The following is a 19,358-nucleotide window of genomic DNA, read 5'->3' on the forward strand; positions in this document are numbered from 1 at the left end:
TAGAAATGTATAGTGTGCTGTACCAGGCAAGATTAGCAAATACCAAGTTATATGTGTCAAGTTTTTATTAAATGATAGTCTTGCATTATAATTTCTACCAAAGTCTGAGAAAAAATTTAACCTTTTGTTATTCATTGAAATATTACTTATTAACATGTATCTAATATTTTTCTAAAAAAATACTTAAATATTTGATGTTAAAGTCAATAATCGATTGTCATTAGTTAAATTCATATAAGTAAGCAAGATATTTAAGTCATTTTGTTAGCTTGAATATCAGTTAAATATTGCATTTAAAATAGTAAGATATATATTCATAGTCTTATATATTATCTTTGGTTAATTTGACTTTTGAGATTTATTAGTGAATGGTAAAAATCATGTAAGATTTCTTATTATCTGTCTTCTGTAAGAAAAATAACTAATTTTAAACTCTTAGAAGCTGAAATCATACCATTTCAAGTACTCATAAACATAATATATTGGGCTGTTGGAAAAGTCATGTCATATTTTTTCTGTTGTTCTTTGAAAAAATACATCATGACTTTTTTGACAACCCAGTATATTTCAACATTATTTTCCAAGAAGTATTAAGGAGTTTATAAACTGCTAAATAACTTAAATGTAGTAATTTTAATTAAAATAGCATAAAATTTTATACTTCATGAAATATCTTTACACATAACTGGTTTATCTAAAATCCTATATTTTTTAGACCACCACAAAACAGCAGCAGCCATTACAGGTCAACCTTTGTTACATTTGATATCAGGTAGCCTTTTGGAAAGTAATAACCTGTTAGAAATGAAAAGTAATTAAACACTAGACTAAATCATTATTGTTAGCTTGAAATATTGACCTAATAAAAGTACTTATTTTTAAGTAATGGTGGCAGTTCATTGTATAGCTAAATATTTATTGACTAATACAAAAATTAGAGGTGGTTGCAAAATATAATTTACTATGCAGACTGCCTTGGAATCATGCATGTTAAATACAGTCTACTACTTAGATGCAGGAGGGTTTCTAAACTGAGCCAACTCAGAGGGTCACTGATTCAGTGATGCCCAACACCTTTAGTCTGAAACAATGTTTTAAAAAGTAAAATCAGTAAAGAAAAAGGAAGAAGGAAAGAAAAAGAAAGAAAGAAAGAAAGAAAGAAAATCAATAAGCAAAGTATCTTGATGTTCCAGAGTTACTGATGCTAGCTCTATCTTCTCTTCAGCTTATTCTTTATGGTGTCATCCCCTAATCAGCTACTTGTATGTCTTAGTCATAGATGTCATCATTAGTTTTTTTGTTTTTTGGGTTTTTTCCCCCTTTTACTACAAATGTAGTAAGAATTACAAGGCAAGGTAATTTAGATTTCTTTTCTTTCTCCACAGTTGGGTACAGTTATTCAATGTGTCATTAAACTGGAAATGTGTCATTAAAGCCAGAAACACTTGATCAGTTTCTTTGCATTATGTCAAAGAATGAGGTCAAATGAAACAGTGGGGTAGCAGGGCCAGTGTAGGAAGCAAGAAAGTGGTAAGTAAAGAATCAGGGTAAAATATTGAAAGCCTTTCTGGATCATCCCAAGATAGGATTCTAGTCATTAATTAACAACAACAAAAATCTATAAAATGAAGTGATCTATAAGTGGAAACAACCACTAATACTTAATAGTAAATCAAGATTAGGCTTATCTTGTGGGAGATTCCAATTCTATGGCTCATAGCAGTTCAGAACATGAAAGCACCTAAAAATAATCCTCTACTCTAGCTCACTTATTTACCAGAATTATGAACACTGAGGCCGATAGGAAAAGAGGTGACTTATCTAAAATAAAGCCTTTCTGTGGCGTGATGAGGCCTAGTACCCTTGATGTGGGACTTAGATACCACGTTGTTCTGCTTCCTATATCACTGAAATGCACATTACTCCAGCTTTATTCAGTAGTCCTCACATGACTTTCAATTTACATAAAATTAAATTGGGGTGTTTTATCTTGCTCTTCTCTTTGTATGGTCATTCTTTTTCTTTTTTCTCTCATTCATTGCATTTGATTATTTTAAAAAATACATTACTTTCAAATAGATTACTCTTGCTCTTATGGCATAAATTGACATTATGTTACTTAAATAAAATCATAACATCAATAATTGTGAGGTTAAAAAATGGTAGCTTTTAAAACTTGGAAGAATATAAAACAGGAAAAGATGTAAATAAACTAAATAATTATTTCTTTTGTTTTACATGTCAAGTAAAAGATGAATACCCTCCTCAACTCTAATATTTATATTATGGTTTAAGGCTTGCCTTAGAGTTTTACATTGTTTTCAGTAGCCATTTCAGTTGCTTCAAAGCTTGTACTTGAGAAGTTAACTTTTTCATTTTTTATTCTTTACATCGAGTATTTTACAATTTATCCTACAAAATTTATTTTATTGCTGTAATTGTGAGCCAGTATTGTCATGACCTTAATACAGGTTAAATTTTGAAGTTTGTTCTTTTAGTGACTTTTTTTTTATTGTCATTGTCAATTTGACATTTTGGATGAAACAATACACCTTATTGAAAATTCCGACAAGTTAAAAATTAATTAACCATTCTCAAAGTGCCTTTAACCAGACACCAGCTAAATATTTTTTCAGGCCAAAATATAATTAGACGAATATAATTCCTGAGATGCTTATTCAAACCTGGTACCTGTTTTCAAAGGTGAAACAACCCTTACATCCATCCTGAGTCAGGAACTGGCACTGTTTATGAGAAAGCATAAAACCGCTGTGGTATTCTTAAAACCTGTCACTGCGCTATTTTTTTCACTGACGTTCCACAGAGTTGCATGCCTTAATGATGGAATGAAAGTCGTAATTGGAGAGTAAGTTCACATCTAGGTATTCACATATTTAAAATTGCTTATGTTTCCGTAACTCAGAAATAGCAGCCATGATGGATAGGATGGGTTTTGTAGGCAGCTGTGAGGTGTTTATTAATGCTTACTTATAAAAATAGCAACCCTATAATTAGAGCCTCTCCTCACATCAGTTGCTTATTTCTTTGCTGTGGGATCGATGTAAATTCCTCCTGAGAATATCATTCCTCAATAATTAATAAATAAATAATTGTGAGCCCCTTCCCTAGGATTATTTGTTTAAAATATATAGCTATGTATACAATATAGCTAATGTATTTCTGTTAGAATATTAAAGGGTTGACTAGGATATCTAACAAATGATGCTTTATGTGAAAAGTCAAAGTGATAACCTAAGATTTTATCATACTTTTGAAAAACAGTAAATGGCATAAAAAGTCAAGTCTTTTATCTCTTTCAAATAACCAATGTGAAGAAAAATAGTGATGACCTGTCGGGTGATAGATGGCTCTTTATACCAATATAGAGAAATGTATTATGACTCAGTTGTTATTAATCCCTTGTTTTGGCTCTTTGTACAATAGCAGAGGTCTATATACAGAAATGTTGATGAAGAAATGGCTTACAAAAAGGGAAGATTTCTTGGGACCAGCAGTTAGCGTAATGGCTATGTCGCTAGACTCCCACTTGGTCAACCGCAGTTCGCATCCCGGACCTGATGGCTTAAGACTCACGCTGGGTGTGTGTGCGTGCGTGCCCAAGATCCCGAGAGGAGAATGGAGGAGAGGGGATTGCGGATGGCCATTCCCCCTGGGGAGTGATTTCTCACTTTCTGTCTCTCTGTCTCTCTCTGTGTGTCTGGCGAACGCATGCACCCTATAGCAAAAACCTCTCAAAAAAAAAAAGGAAGATTTCTTTTGTTGGAGAAATATTTTCATGTATACACATGTATCTTTACGCTGTAGTCTGCACTGCTTAGTTCTGGCAATTACCACAAAAGGGGAGCATTTGTTCCGGATGTCTGCCTAAGGCTATCAGATCCCCTACAGCTGGATCATTCTTAGGGTATTAGGTTGAGTTATTTCATATTTTCTCGTGAAAAAGTTATTATTCTCATACATTTGAAAACAAGCCAGTAATACTGTCACACTCCTTTACCATAATGCTTTCACAAACCAGTACTGTAGGAGTTGTGTCTGTCCCAGCAACAGTGTTAAGTTCTGTCTGTGAACATATTTTTTATCACAGCTACACTGTAAATTAGTAATTGTTCTGATGGAAATGAATTAGTCAGCATTATACTATCAGATATGAGAGAATTTGCTAGTAGTCCATATTATCATATTGCTTTTAAAATGTTATCTTAAATCCTATTAATTTTAAATCAAACATGAATTTGTAGAAACAGCTAATTTCTCAACATAACATATATGAATCTCTTCTGGATTATAATTTAGCATAAGGCTTTCAAAGATACATCACACAATTATGAAAAATCCTTTCAAAGGAGAATTTTATAGATAATCTAAAAGTTGGAAATTATTTTTATCTGAAGTTCTTTGACCTATACATGTACTTAGAGGTGAGAAGAAAGAATTAAAATTAACACTTAAGTAGTTTAGGCCTATTTTCATTTGAGAAGTTTTTAAATAAATATGAGCCCCTTCCCTAGGCTTATTTTAAAAATATTATTGTCTTACATTTATTTCGTGGATATACACCCAGGTTTTAGTTACTTAGTATATTTTAGCAAGACTATTCAGATTCATTAAAAATCGAGGATCAATGACTTTTTCTATGAGTTTAACAGACATTTGATATTTTCACATCTTTTTTTTTTTGGAGAGATTCTTTTTTGTCATAGGGCACTTGCACTCCTTGGAGAGTCAGAAAGAGACAGAGAAATAGAAAGTGAGAAATCAGCCCCTGGAGGGGATGGCCATGCTGCAGACCCTATCTTTACGCTGTAGTCTACACTCTATTCTTCTCTTGGGATTTTGGGCATGCACGCACATGCGCCTGGCAAGTGTTAAGCCCCCAGGTCCAGAACATGAACTGCAGTTGATTAAGTGGGAGTCCAGCAATATAAACATTATGCCTTCTGGTGGTCCCATATTGTCATATCTCTTATTACTCACTATTCTAAATTTCTTGGTAAGAAAAATACCTACGTCTACAGTTGTGTGCTCTTTTGTTTTATATAAGAAGTTAATAGTATCTTACATTGCAGTACTTAAGATAAGGGACTCACTTAAATATTAAGCAGTTTTAATGATATATAATTAATTATTATTTGTATATAATTAATTACCATTTATTATAATTACAGCACATCTATAAAAATAACACAAATAATGTGTGGTCCATTGCAATGATAGTGAAGTGGAAAGGAGAGTAGATGAACTTGGCATGTTTTACTTTTCCCTCATGAAACCTAAAATCCTAAAGAATGAATGTCACTGACAAAAGAAAATATATATTTAAATATAAAATATACTGAAATTTTAAAAGAAATCCGCAATTTTACTTTTGACACTGAGTTACACTTTAAAAATCTAAAAATGTCTAATGAAACAACTCTGGAAAGGTGAAATCCAGCCACCCAGCGCATCTTTTGTTTACTCCGCTTTGGCACAGCCACTCAACTTTCGCACAAGTCCTTTGTGTGATGATTTATGTTTTTTAGAAGAAATTTAAAAGACAAAGTGTGATGTCTTAAAGTAAGGAAAATATGTAGGTAAATTGATTATTAAAAAAAATAATAAATAAAGAACTAAGGACAGATAGAAGCAGTCTGCACCGTGAATAGAGTAGAAAGTGATTAAGGCAATAATAAAAAGAGAAGCAAAAAAGATACCAGTGACTAGGAAATAAATTAATGCAGTTTTGAGGTTCTAGGAATGTACAAATAATTCAATGAATTTTCCATTCAAGTATTTAATTTTTGTGTTTATAATTCAGTCTCCATAAGTCATTTCTTACCTTTCAAAGGATATAAGTTTTTGTTCTTGGAAATCATATATTATGTTAGTGTTTGGATTATTTCAGATGCCATGCCTTCTTTTTCTTTAAGGTAGACTTTTTCGTGGTGCGGCTGACATAGTCATTAACCTCATCATCTATGTCTCTTTCTTTCACAATATGTTGATGGAGCTCACACTTTCTTGTTTTTAATCTTTAGTATAACATACATAAAGATCAGTACAGAAGCTGTGATAACGTCTCTGCCAAATCATCAGATAGCGATGTGAGTGATGTGTCCGCCATTTCCCGAACCAGCAGTGCCTCACGCCTCAGCAGCACAAGCTTTATGTCAGAGCAATCTGAGCGCCCCAGGGGTAGAATCAGGTGAGTTGGCAATACTGTTTATGTAAACTCGATCTTTATCTTTGGTATAAAAATGCAGCTAGCATCCTGAATATATTTTTCTAGAATTCAGGGTAGGTCACGAAGCAGAAGTATCTCAATACAATAACTGGACGGATCTACCATTTACCAGCTATTATGTAGTATTGACCAACAAAATGTTTGCTACTGTCTACTCACAGACGTAACTTACAATCAGGAACAACGTTAGAGATTACTCAGAGTCACATTTTTAGTAATTGGTTCAAATATGATTTAATCCACAGAGCATCCTTTAACTCTGTGTCAGTAAACTCTTTTTGTAAAGGGCCACATAAAACACATTTCAGGCTTCGCGGTAGAGTCTCTGTTGCAGCTACTCACAGTGTCATTGTAGTGTGAAAGCTACGGAAATAAATGAGCCTAGATATATTCTAGTATTTTTTTATTTATGTATGTTACAAAAAATAAAATAAAATAGGCAGCAGACTATATTTTCTTCACTGGCTATATATAGTCTGTCCTTCTCTTCTTAAGTACCGTAATGATTGGTTTACTCAAGGGTATGGTATCGTGGGTGTGATAACAGCATACAGCTCCCCAGTTTTTCATGTAGTTGTCAGAAATTTGAATCAAGTTTGTACTAATCACTGATAGTGCTCTCAAAAGGCAGGCACCCTACTGAAAAGGAAAGACCTCAGATATACAAGTGCTCTCAAAAGTAAGGCAGACACATTCTGGACAAAGCGTATTTTTTATATTTTTTTCTTACTAGTTTTAGAAATAGAAGTTTCTTTGGAGGAACTTTGCAATTAAAAGATCCACTAAATATGTAAAAAATAGGAACAGATACCTTTCTATTAATCTGGAAGTACGATAGCATTGCATATTTTGGTGATGTACAATAAATGTACCTTGGAGATTTCTCCTTCCTGGATTTCCCCACACTTACCTTGTCTGTTGATGCACATTGAAAGTTATTTAACCTTTCTGTTATTTAACAGTTTAATACTCTGATATCTACATGAGCAATTTCTAACTAAAAATATTAACACAGAATGTTTTATTTCTACTTCTGATATTCTAACAGAACATAAATTTCTCTAGAATTTAAGAATGATAAAAGCTGAATAATATAGCCATATTGAATATTTTAGGATTAAGGGTAAAATGTTTTCTAATACATTACTTTTTATCAAGATATTATGTTTCAACCTACCGAGTTTTAGCAAAGAATATTGACAAATAGGGCTTAACTGAAGACCTTTTGTACATTTTTTGAGAGGTTTTTGCCTTAGGGTGTAAGCACTCTCCATAGAGACTGAGACACAGTGACAGGAAAAGTGAGTGAGAAATCACCTGCCCCCGTGGGAGAGGATGGCCACCCCTCAATCCCTTCTCCTCCATTCTCCTCCTGGGATTTTGGGCATGGACACACACTTGCACAGCGTGATTTTGAAGTCACTGATTCTAGGACTTGAACTATGGTCAATCATGTGGGAGTCCAGCCATGTAACTGCTGTGCCATCTGCTGGTTCCTATGTTTTTTATAGTCTTTTTTGCTGTAAGCCATGGGCACTTGCCAGAGAAAGAGAGAGCGAGAACGTGAGAAATCACTCCCAAGTGGGGATAGCCATGCTGTAATCTCCTCTTGGGATTTTGGGTGTGCATACATGTATGCCCTGTGTGATTTTCAAGCCACTGGATCCAGTACTTGAATCACGGTTAGCATGTGAGAGTCCAGCTCCTTAACCACTTTGCCACCTGCTGTCCCCCCTTTTTACTTTTACTCACTATGAACAATTTACTAAATATTATGAAATTATAAATTCATTAGGTAATTTTTATTTATATGTACTATAGAGCCAAGCACCTTGGGTCCTATGCCTTAACGTATTACTAGGTCATAGAATAATTTATATTACTAACCAATTTCATAGACAAACATGTCATTCCATTTCATTCTTTCAAAATTTTGAGACAATGGGATTCTTCAAAAATTTATCCTGGGACTGGCCTGTAATCTGGTGGTTGTGGTGGCTATATCTCACATGGCCAATTGTGTGGTCTGAGTCCCAGACCCAGTGGCTTGGGAGACACTGCAGACATGTGTGTCTGCCCAAAATCCTGAGAAGAGGGAGAAATGGAAGGGGAAGGGATTGTGGCATGAGTATTCCCATGGGGGAGCTTTCTGTCTTTTTTTCTCTCTCTCCACACTATGCAAATACACCCCAAGGCATTTTCTTTCCTTTTTTAAATTAATAAAAAAGTGGTTACTTTTTTTTTTTAAGCAGGAAAACAACAAAGAAATCTTAGGTAGCTCTACAAGGAACTGTGATTTACAAAGAGGATGGAAGGAAACTAAATATTAGTATATAGGAGCCAATGTTATTTTGTGGAGAAAATGCCGACTTAACGAATCACTGCTTATACTATAACAAAGAGCAAAAAATCAAGATTTCTTGCTTCTGTCATTCATGTGACTTTTCTTATTCAGTGAAGGTGGTGGAGAAAATGGTAGATCTGAAAAGGTTATGAATAAACTTTTTAATGGTAAATCAGTTTTCTCTAAGCACTTCTGTTTTCAATTTTCTTGCCTTTCTGTTTAAAACCCTTATAAACTCAGAGTTTATTTTAAATGAGTTGATTATGTGAATTTGGGCACTAAAGCTAATACCTAAACAAGTTCTCCCTTAAGCTAACATGAAGATCTACTCTTCTTGTGAGTCTTCGATTTATGTTGGTGATTATCCATAAGTGGTACAGATTTGATCTTAGAATAATTGGGAGGAACAAAGAGAACAAAGTTGAGATATGAGGAAGGACAAGTTCGCTCTCTAACATTCAGAGGCTGGTTGTCTTTTGATAGACCGTCTAACTATATATCTTCATAGGTGCACATATGCAAACGTGCACACATGCACAACTAGATACCTACATCACAGCACACTGCTGCCATCACCCATGGTGAAAACATAAGAGACAATGTCTTGGAATAACAAAACAGAAACAAAAGAAAGTAAAATAGAATAAAATGACAATGTATAAGGGTCTTCAAAAACTTCACAGACATGTGTATTATGAGAAAACTATGCAGGACCAATAGTTAGCATAAAGGCTATGTGGCTATGTCACTGGACTCCCATGTAGTCAACTGCTGTTGGCATCCCGGACCCGGTGGCTTAAAACTCATGCTGGGCGCGTGTGCGTGAGTGCCCAAAATCCCAAGAGGAAAACGGAGGAGAAGGGATTGCGACGTGGCCATGCCCCCTGGGGGGGGGGTGACTGCTCACTTTCTGTCTCACTGTGTCTCTCGCTGTCTGTCTGGCAAGCGCACGCAAAAGCCTCTCCAAAAAAAAAAGAAAGAAAACTATGCATAGGTTTCAAAATTTTTGTACCAAATAATACTTTAAATCATACTCTAATTTCATTTTTTCATGAACTTTTTGAAATGGTTTCATAAAAAATGTCAAAATGCTGCATCTCCCTGATGTAGAAGAAAGATTATTGGCTTTTCAGTTGTAAATATGTCCTGCTTTCATAGATAATACTGTGAAGAATGATTGTTCTCAATATATTACTGTTTTGTGTTTTTCTTTCTTTTTTCCCTTTACTTTTTTCTTTCTTTCTTTCTTTCTTTTTCTTTCTTTCTTTTCTTTTTTTTTTTTTTTTTGTACCTAACATCTGTATAAGTATTGCAGTTCTTATTTATTCAAGTTCATGGTTAAAATGTCAACAAGGCTGAGGTCACCCAGTAGCATGATGGTTAAGGCGCTAAATCCCACATGGCCAAATATGCTATTTAAGTCCTGAACCCAGAGACTTGAAAACATGCCAAGCAAGTGTGTGAGTGTTACCAAAATCCCAAAAGGAGAAACAGAGGAGAAAGGACTGCAGCATTACCAACTCCCATGGAGGGTGTGTTCTTAATTTCCTTCTGTCTCTCTCAGGTGAATGCATGTGTCCTCTAATAAAATTTAAAAATAAAAAGTGAACAAGATTAATCAATTATGATGCTAGAATATATTTAAGCCATAATAATTAACAGCAAGTTTTTGAGTTTCTTTCACATAAAAGTATTATTTTCTGGAACTACATTAAAGTATAATATTTAGGCCACATATGGAGATTTTCATCTACTTAAGGGTTTAACACCTATTTTCATGTTTGAGTTCCCTGTGTATGTCTTTAATCATTCCATGATATGTGAAATATCTTCAAACACATTGTCTTGGATGAACTTTGTTTTGGATTAAATGACAATTTGGAAACTGTACCATGGGCTGGCTCTATAGCCTAATGGTTAAGGGAACCATATTCCACGTGATTAATCACATAGTTCAAATCTCAGCCCCAGTAGCTTGAGAAATACTCAGGGCATATCTATGTTCATGCTTCCAATCCCAACAGGATGGATAAATAGAGAAGGGATTGTGCTGTGATCACGCCCCATTGGAGAGTGTTTGCTCCCTCTGTCTCTGGCAAGTGCATGCAGCCTCTGAAAAATTTAAAAAAAATTTAAAAATAAAATAAAATTATCATTCCATATAGACAGTGTTTACTGGCTAAAAGTTAAATCAATTTATAGCATGTAAGTGCTTAAAATACCAGTGTTTTTCACACATTGCTTTGTACATTTTCTTAATACATAAAATTTAAAAGTTCTCTCATGAAGCAACTGACCTTTGTTTATTCTAATAGATACAAAATTTGTTTGATTCTGTATTTTTTTTAATCAGAGATATCTATTAATACTCTGCAGAGTTCTCGAATGCATGTGGAGAAATTTTTTTAATCTTCGGCCTAAAAGAGAAAGCTATCAAATTTTCTTTAAGAAGTTTATTTGTTGGTGTCAAAGATGGTTGGCACAGCAGTAGCACAACTGGGTCCACATAGGAATTTCCCCAGTTTGCATCCTAAGACCTCCCTGCCTGCATGAGATGTGCATCATGCCTGTGATGTGGGCCAGCTGGGACTAGAGGTGGATTATGGCATGAAGACTCTGTTGTGGGTGCCCTTCTATGTGCATGTGTGTGTATATGTGTGTGTCATATGGAGAAATAAATGAATACACCATCAGTCTCTAAAAAAGATGATTTCCAAAGGCCTACATCTTGAATGTATTGTATTTGGGATAGTGATGATGTAAAAAATACCAACTTAGGACTGCCACTAACAAACCTATGGCAGTTCTATGTGAATTGGGGACTGGAGTGAAGTATATTTCATATTGGGTAAATTCACTTTGTAAGCTAAGTGATAGATAAAATAAATTAAAATTAAAATTAAAAAAGAAAGAAAAATGGCATCCCTTCCCCTCTATACAGCCATTCAAGGTGAGCTGCTCAGTCTGAAGTGGTTCAACTATTTTTTCCCACTGGATTGACTAAATAGCTCAATCAAAATGGGAAAATTTATCCCGTGTTTTCAAAGGTTTTTTGAGTATTGTAGAAAAAGAACACAGTCTATAATGTCTGGATTAGGATAAATAACCTTTTGTAAATATAATGAATTAAAAGCTACTCTAAAACGTTGTTTTTATGAGTTAAAAGATATTCACAAATTTAAGGATGAGTCTTAAAATACAAAATCAATATTTAATACTTAAAAATGACAAACATAGGTAAAGATTTGAGTTTACTGCTTTTTTTAAAATTAATTTTATGTATTTCTTGAGAAGAGAAAGATAGTGAGACCTTTGACAGGGACTCTGTGCCATGATTCTCCCCCAGCCTGCCAGTCACCCCGGATCACAGGTGCACACACGCTCTCAGGGGCACGCAGAGTGTTCACGTCAACCCAGCATCCCAACCTGAGGTTTCGCATGGCGTCAGTTTTGTAAAGTAATACTCTCCCATCTTGGTACCATAGCCAGGCCAAGGCGTTTAGTTTTTCACATTCATGGTTCATGTGCTTTACAATTTGAGTTTAGTGTTGGCCTAGAAAAATGTTTTTGCATCAAAATACAAAATATTCATATTAGATATTAGTAGAGGTGGCCTAATTGATAGTTTAAAAAATGCACATGTGACAGAACCCAGGAAGAATTAAATTGTGTTCCAAACTTCATGTTTACTTATACATCTAAAAAACATGTTTATTCCATTAAAGGAGCTGAATTTTTATGAAATAGGTCTAAACTTTTTTTCGCTTTTATAATATATCTACTTCTTTCCAGGCAAGCATATTTGAGGTGTTCTATACAATATAAAGCTTTGAAAGCAAATGCGAGTATTTAATAATCCTGTAATTGCTCTCAGATATTATGAAAGTAGTCTTCAGAAAGTCCATGGCAGGGACCAGCAGGTGGCATGGTGGTTAAGGTGCTGGACACTCCCACATGGCTAACCATGGTTCAAGTCCTGGACCTGGCAGCTTGCTTTCTCACTTTCTCTCTCTCTCTCTCTGTCTCTCTCTGATAAAATTAAATATAAATGAATGAATAAATAAAATAAGCTTAAATAAATAATAAAAAAAGAAAGTCCATGGCAAATATATATATGAAAAACCAGCATGGATTTCAAAACTTTTTTTTTAGTAAAATAAACTCATATTTTGTTTTTCCACAAATATTGTACTTTCATGTAATTTTAGAGGCATTGTGAAAACCAGCAATTTTTCAACAATATTTTAATTTGTAGCATATGTTCTCCTGACTTTATTGAAACTGATATTCTATAGCAAGATGGGTTTTAAAGAATAAGCTTGAAGAGCAAATTCAATGTACAAGAAGCATACACTGAGGGAAAAGTTCTTATATTTTGGAAAGATTCTAGAACAGTACAGATTAAATTATTTATATTTTAAATTATGACAGAAAGCATGTAAGTTAAGTTAACACCATCTACATTTCTTTATTGTGCCAGGATTTGGGACATGTGAACATGCCTGGATTTTCTTTTAAACTGCCAGGGTTGGGATTTGAACTGCACTTGACCATGTGGGTTACATCTCCCTTAACCACTAGGCTATAGGTTTCTTTCTTTCTTATTTTTAACATTTATTTTATTCGCTATAAGGTACACAAACTCGCTGGAGTGAGAGGGAAAGGGAGGGAGGGAGAAAGAGAGAAGAATGAGAAAGTGAGAACGCACTCCCAAGAGGATGGCTACACCACAGTCCCTTCTCCTCCATTCTCCTCTCAGAATTTTGGGTACACTCACCCACCCACCCCACATGTTTTTCAAGCCACTGAGTCTGGGACTTGAACCATACAGATGGCCATGTGGGCTTCATCTGCCTTAACCATCATACCACTAGCTGGTCCCTATTTATATTATTTTTTCAGGTTAATTTAGGGTCTCAAATGCACTATTTAGTTTAGTAGTTAGTCTGAACCCTAATTATCTGTACTTCCTCCTAGAAAAGGAAAAAGAAATGTCATACACTTTCAGCTCTTCTACTGTCCCTCCACCATTTACATGTGTTTTGTTTTAATCATTGTTGGTTTCTTTCTCCCATTATTGAATGTTATTTTTTTCATATTTATTCTATTTAAATTTATTTATCCATTTATGTATTGTAATTTGATCAGAGGCGGGTAGAGAGAGAAAGTGAGAAAGCAAGCTGCCAGGTCTGGGACTCGAATCATGGTCAGCCATGTGGAGTCCAGTGCTATTAACCATCATGCCACTTGTTGGCCCCATCTTTTTTTTTTTTAAAGCTATATTTGACCTGCATCTTATCTAGTTTTTGTTGTTCTGTTGCTGTTGTTTTCCTCCAACTATTTTTTATGTATCTTAGGCTTTCATACTGGGGCATTCTCTTTCTTCCTGAAAAACATACCTGAGCAATGCCACCAATGAGGACCTATTAGAGCTTAGATCAAGATTTTTTTTAAAGAGAAATTTTTGCTATAGGGCACTTGTACTCACCAGAGAGAGAGAGAGAATGACAGAGAAATTGAAAGTGTCAGATCACCTCCCAAGAGGGATAGTCACACTGCAATCCCTTCTCCTTCATTCACTTCTTGGGATTTTGGACATGCATACACACACGCCATACATGTTTTAAGCTGCCTGGTTCGAGAATCAAACCATGGTCGACCATGTGGGAGTCCAGCTACACAGCCATTATGCCATCTGCTCATCCCCCTTGTTGTGCTTTAAGGGTCTTGGCTCATGCAAGAGTTTTAGTTCTACCTCCTCACTTGGCCTAACCTAACACTTTTCATTTCTCATCTGCAGACTCTTCCAAGACCTAGATTATCCATTTACTAACCTGTTTTCAGTTCCCTTTTTGTCTTTTGGCTAAGGGGATATGCCTTCCTTACTGTGCGTGTAGGTTTATATTTTAACAGCTATTTGTTGTAATTCCCATCATTTATAGACATTTGGAAGTGAAAGGATTTTTCAGAATATATCATCTATAACATTTCCAGAAACAGAAGTTTATGCTTGATGTGTGACTATTTTCCTGATTTCTCTTTAAATGTAATCTTTTAAAAAGGATTGCATTTAAAAAGGAAGTCAATCAATAAGGGGGAAGAAAAAACTTATAGGTATGAAAACTGAAAAGAACTGTAGCCTCAAAGACTTTAGTCCAAGTTAGAGGCCACATGCCAGAGGTGCATAGAGGATTAGATTTTGAACTGAATGTGAGACCTGAAGTGCTTGAGAAAATAGTAAACAGGCACATTGAAGGAGGGTGACGGGACTGAGGCCTGGAGAAATCTCAGGAAAGAAGGAAGCTCCAGAGGTGACAGGGCCATTAGAGTTGCGCTTCAGGAGGCACACAACTTCTGTACACCTTGATTTGTTTTTCTGTTTTGTCATGTACATCATAATGCTTTGAAAGTATAGCATTAAGCTATGTAACTATTAACTCAGTTTCTGCATTTATGATCATTAAATAAGTCACTGTATATTCTTAAAAGACATCCTTAAATGTCATAAGGACCAAAATGGTTACCATACAATATGGTATAACAATTTACAGAATTGGGATTTGTATTACTATTAATAGTATTTAATTGTTCTACTTAATTGTGCTTTATGGTTATCTGGGTGAATTTAAGCATTGACTTTGAGTACTGAGGAGATCAGATTGATAAGAGTGGAAGTTTTCAAAATTATATCCATGGAGTGATGGTGTTCTAATGAACCTTATTGTCTCCAAGCGTTGCCTCATAGAACTGGGGGCCTCTCTCTGTAGCAGGAAAACAAAAACAAAAACAAAAATGGGGGAGGAAAATGCTTAGATTGTGGAACTCCATAGGCTTACCTATCCAGCCAGAGCAGTTATACTATTATTTGTTTTATGTATCTATGGTCTATGAACTAGCTCATTTTTAAAAAGGAATGGGGGAAATACTGCTGCTTTAAAAACATACAGCACAGGGCCAACAGGTGGTGTAATGGTTAAGGCTCTGGACTTCAACATGGTTGACCACGGTTGATGTCCTAGACCTGGTGGCTTGAAACTCATGCTGGACACGTGTGCTTGAATGCCCAAAATTGCAAGAGGAGAATGGAGGAGAAGCAACTGCTGCCTGGCCATCCGCTCTGCAGGGTAGTTTCTCACTTTCTCTTAGTCTTGCTCTGTGTCTCCAGTGGGTGCACATGCCATATAGCAAAAATCTCTCTAAAAAAATAAAACAAAACAGAAAACATATTGCGAACAAACATGAAACAATAAAATCTAGTGCTATTTTTTCCTAAGGAAAACACAATATGAGATCTTACTTAATTATTTAGTTATGAACTTGTTTTGAATTTAGGTAATACCATAATTTGACTGAAGGATTATAAATATGTATTGAGTCTTCAGAATAGGAAAAAACCTGTAATTCTAAAGAAAACTAAAGCTAGCAGACTGATCTATATTGGTCTTGGCTGGTCTGTTTTCCTGGTATATTTTGTGTATAAATTATATACTTGATGTGTGAAGTAGATGAAATACTAATTATTGTTTAACATTTTAGATTTACCTGTATAGGTTGTCCAGCAGAACATATTTTATTTCCATGTTCATTGCTTCAAATAAAATAGTTCACAGACTCCACAGTACTCTTGATATCTGTTAAATTTAAAGCAATATGGTAAACTTTTAAAATAATTTTTCACTTTGCCATTTTTATTTATATACAAAATCATTTAAAGCTTTTTTATTCATTTCAACATATGATTACCTGATGTCAGCTAGGCTCTTTTTTATTTATTTAATTTTTTGTCTTTCTTTAATGATTTTTGCCATAGGGTACATGTACTTTCTAGAGAGAAACAGTGAGAAGGAAAGTGAGAACTCACCCCCCAAGTGGAGGGTCACACCGTAATCCCTTCTCCTCTATTGTCCTCCTGGGATTTTGGGCATGCCTGCACATGCACCCTGTGTGATTTTCCAGCCATCAGGTCCAGAACTCAAACCATGGTCAGCCATGTGGTAGTCCAATGTCATAACCACTACACAGACTGCTGGCATCAAACTAAGCTATCTTAGAGCATAGACATAATAAGCAAATCTGAAATGGCTAATATATGCTAATTGAATGCATACTTTTTAAGCAGCATAATCAATCAAGAAATAATAGACCCTGAAGTTTCTGCTAGAAGACACAAAGGACAGGACTTCAAAAAGTCCATGGGGAAATAGAATTAAAGTATGAGGTTATTTTGATGTAAAATATTTGAAACCAATGTGTGTTATTCATAACACAAATTTTCTATAAACTTTTAAAATATCTGTCATATTCCAGTTTCTTACAATTAGTAGAAATGTTTTCAAAATTAGTAGAAATATTTTCAAAGTTATCTAGGTCATCTAAAATCATTATCTTCTTTTTCCCTTTGTAAACTAAAGCAAAAGCTGTGTTAAGCATTTGTGAATGTTTATTTTCAATTTTATAACTTTATCGTTTGTGTCTCATTTATATAATTTTATGGTTCATGCGTGATGTAAGAAATTATTGTCTCATATTTGGTACGCACAGAATATTGTAAACTCTGTGTGTGCATGCATGACTATATATATTTTTAACTGGCTATTCATAGTAATTAAGATTTCTAAAACATTTCTTAGAACAAGTATTAAAAACAATATTGCTTGTTTAGAATCTAGGCAGAATAATTATATTTTTCCAAGAATTATCCACCAGGTTCTCAAATTAACAACTTTGAAACCACCCTAATTTTTAACTCTCCTCAGTCCTCATTGAATTCAATGTTTTTCTCTCTCTCTCTCTCTTTTATTAACCTTCTAAAGAATCTTTTAGATGTTCTTTTCCTAACTGTCCTTATCACATGAAATTTCAACACCACACATACAGTGTATAAGCTTTTACAATGTGACCTTCTGGATGACCACTGACTGTAGCAGTATTCAAGATTTTTTCTGTCTCCCTTCTCACACCATGTACCAATTTAACACCTTTAGGGGCAGTACAGCTCCCATTGAGAATCCATGTTCGTTAAGCCATCACGTCTTATTGATGTTACTTTCCAAATAGATTTTCATGATCATGTTTTTAAGATCACAGCAGGTTCTTTGTGGTTTTCTTTTTAATTAGCATGTAATAGTTGCACAAGTTCGTGGGGTACAATGTGAATTTTTAGCACGAGAATATGGTGTGTAGTGATTTAAGTCAGGGTAGTTAATATATCCAACATCTCAAGCAGTTGCTGTTATTTGGGGTTAGGAACATTCAAAAATCCTCTTTTTTTATTTACTCTGAGATGTATAGTACATTGTTATTGACTATACTTACCCTACTGTATTTTATTCCTTCTCATTTTAATTTTAACAGATTAAAAGCTTCATCTAACAGGTAGAAACCAACATTCCTAAACTATAACTATGGAAAACAATTTTCAAAGTCAGTAAAGTCTACACCAAGGTGAGGGGAAATGCCAGTAGTAGATTCTGACTTACCCAGCTATTGAATGGACTATAAAGTTCTATAAAAATTAATGTGACAGCCTTAACAAAACGCAACCCAAAGTTTCCATCTAGAATCTGTGAGAACCAGGGAAAGTTATATCCTTTGAATACCTTGAAATAGTGTTTTTAGCTTAAAGTAGCAGTTGACAGTGATCCAAAAGAAAAGCACCTTGGGTCTTCCATTCTGTGGCAGACATGGGATGTTGGGGAACTGTACAGAGGAATCACTGTTCAGTGTAATTTGCAAAGAAATAAATTGGAATAGCAGAAATCTATCCAAACATCTTCTTTACTAACCTTATGAAGATTTTAATGACTTTACTGGTTTGGATACTTCCCCATTTATTCAAAAATAAGCAATAATATGACACAGTCGTGGTTCCAGGTTTGACAGTGTAGCTTGTATCTTAACAAATTTCCTACATATAAGACAACAAAAGCAAAATAAGGATCATCAATTTCCAGAAAATTGTTGGAAGGCATTTAGAAGCAACAAAGCAGGCAGAAATGTGAGGAGCTCTTATCTTTGAAAAAAGGAAAGAATGTAATGGCCAAATTCATCCATTTCCTCTGAAGAGGCATTCCAGTTTTGTGACATGGAATAACAGGACCTGGGCAGATAGTAGTGATCTTACTGGACTGAAGAAATGGATGTCACGGTTTAGGAATTGACAGAGAAGCTAAAAATTATAGGTGAAAGTCTTCACAATTTGCTGCAAATTCTCCTACAGGAATTGGTTGGCTAGCAAATGGCGCACATACAGGGAAAAATTCCAAGAAACCAAACATTAAGCAGCAGCTGGCTCAAGAGCCAGGCACAGATTCGAGCAGCTGCCAGTACTGGAAAGGCACAGACTGGATTTCAAGTCCCACAAAATCAGAGGGGCTTGATAAACTTCTTTTGATTCCTGTACCAATCAAAGAAGGGCCAAATGCTGGGAAATATTACACTTCATGTAATGACAAAGCTTTAAATCAGAGCAAGATAAAAATCTGTCAACTAAAATAAATTTTTGCCTGTTTTAAAATAAAATAGTATTCTCCAGAGCCTCCACAGATTTTTGTTCACTATGTTCGGCATCTAATTAAAATTCATGAGTCATGCTTAAGAAAGAAAAAAAAAAGGAATAACTGTCTAAAAACTAACAAGTTACCAAATAGGGGCTTGAAAATAGCTTTGATTAATATGTTCAAGAAAAAAAGGGAGGATGGATGTGTTCAGCAGAGATCTAGAATTCATTTTTAAAAATTAAATGATAATTCTACATCTATAAAAATA

General features: G+C 34.7%; 1 protein-coding gene across 50 annotated transcripts in view; it reads left to right on the forward strand.

The window, feature by feature from the left end:
• Positions 1-19,358, forward strand: part of RIMS1 (regulating synaptic membrane exocytosis 1) — a 254,173-nt gene that overhangs the window by 140,491 nt on the left and 94,324 nt on the right. For 39 of the 50 annotated variants that reach the window (XM_027768198.1, XM_027768199.1, XM_006168296.3 and 36 more), the window contains one exon: positions 6,042-6,208. The exons of the other annotated variants lie outside the window; for them this stretch is intronic. In XM_027768198.1, coding sequence (XP_027623999.1) covers positions 6,042-6,208 — 167 coding nt within the window. The remainder of the gene's footprint in view (positions 1-6,041; positions 6,209-19,358) is intronic. 50 annotated transcript variants of the gene reach the window in all.

The sequence above is a fragment of the Tupaia chinensis genome, unplaced genomic scaffold (assembly GCF_000334495.1).
Source record: "Tupaia chinensis unplaced genomic scaffold, TupChi_1.0 Scaffold145685_1, whole genome shotgun sequence".
In the NCBI taxonomy this organism is placed as follows: Eukaryota; Metazoa; Chordata; class Mammalia; order Scandentia; family Tupaiidae; genus Tupaia; species Tupaia belangeri.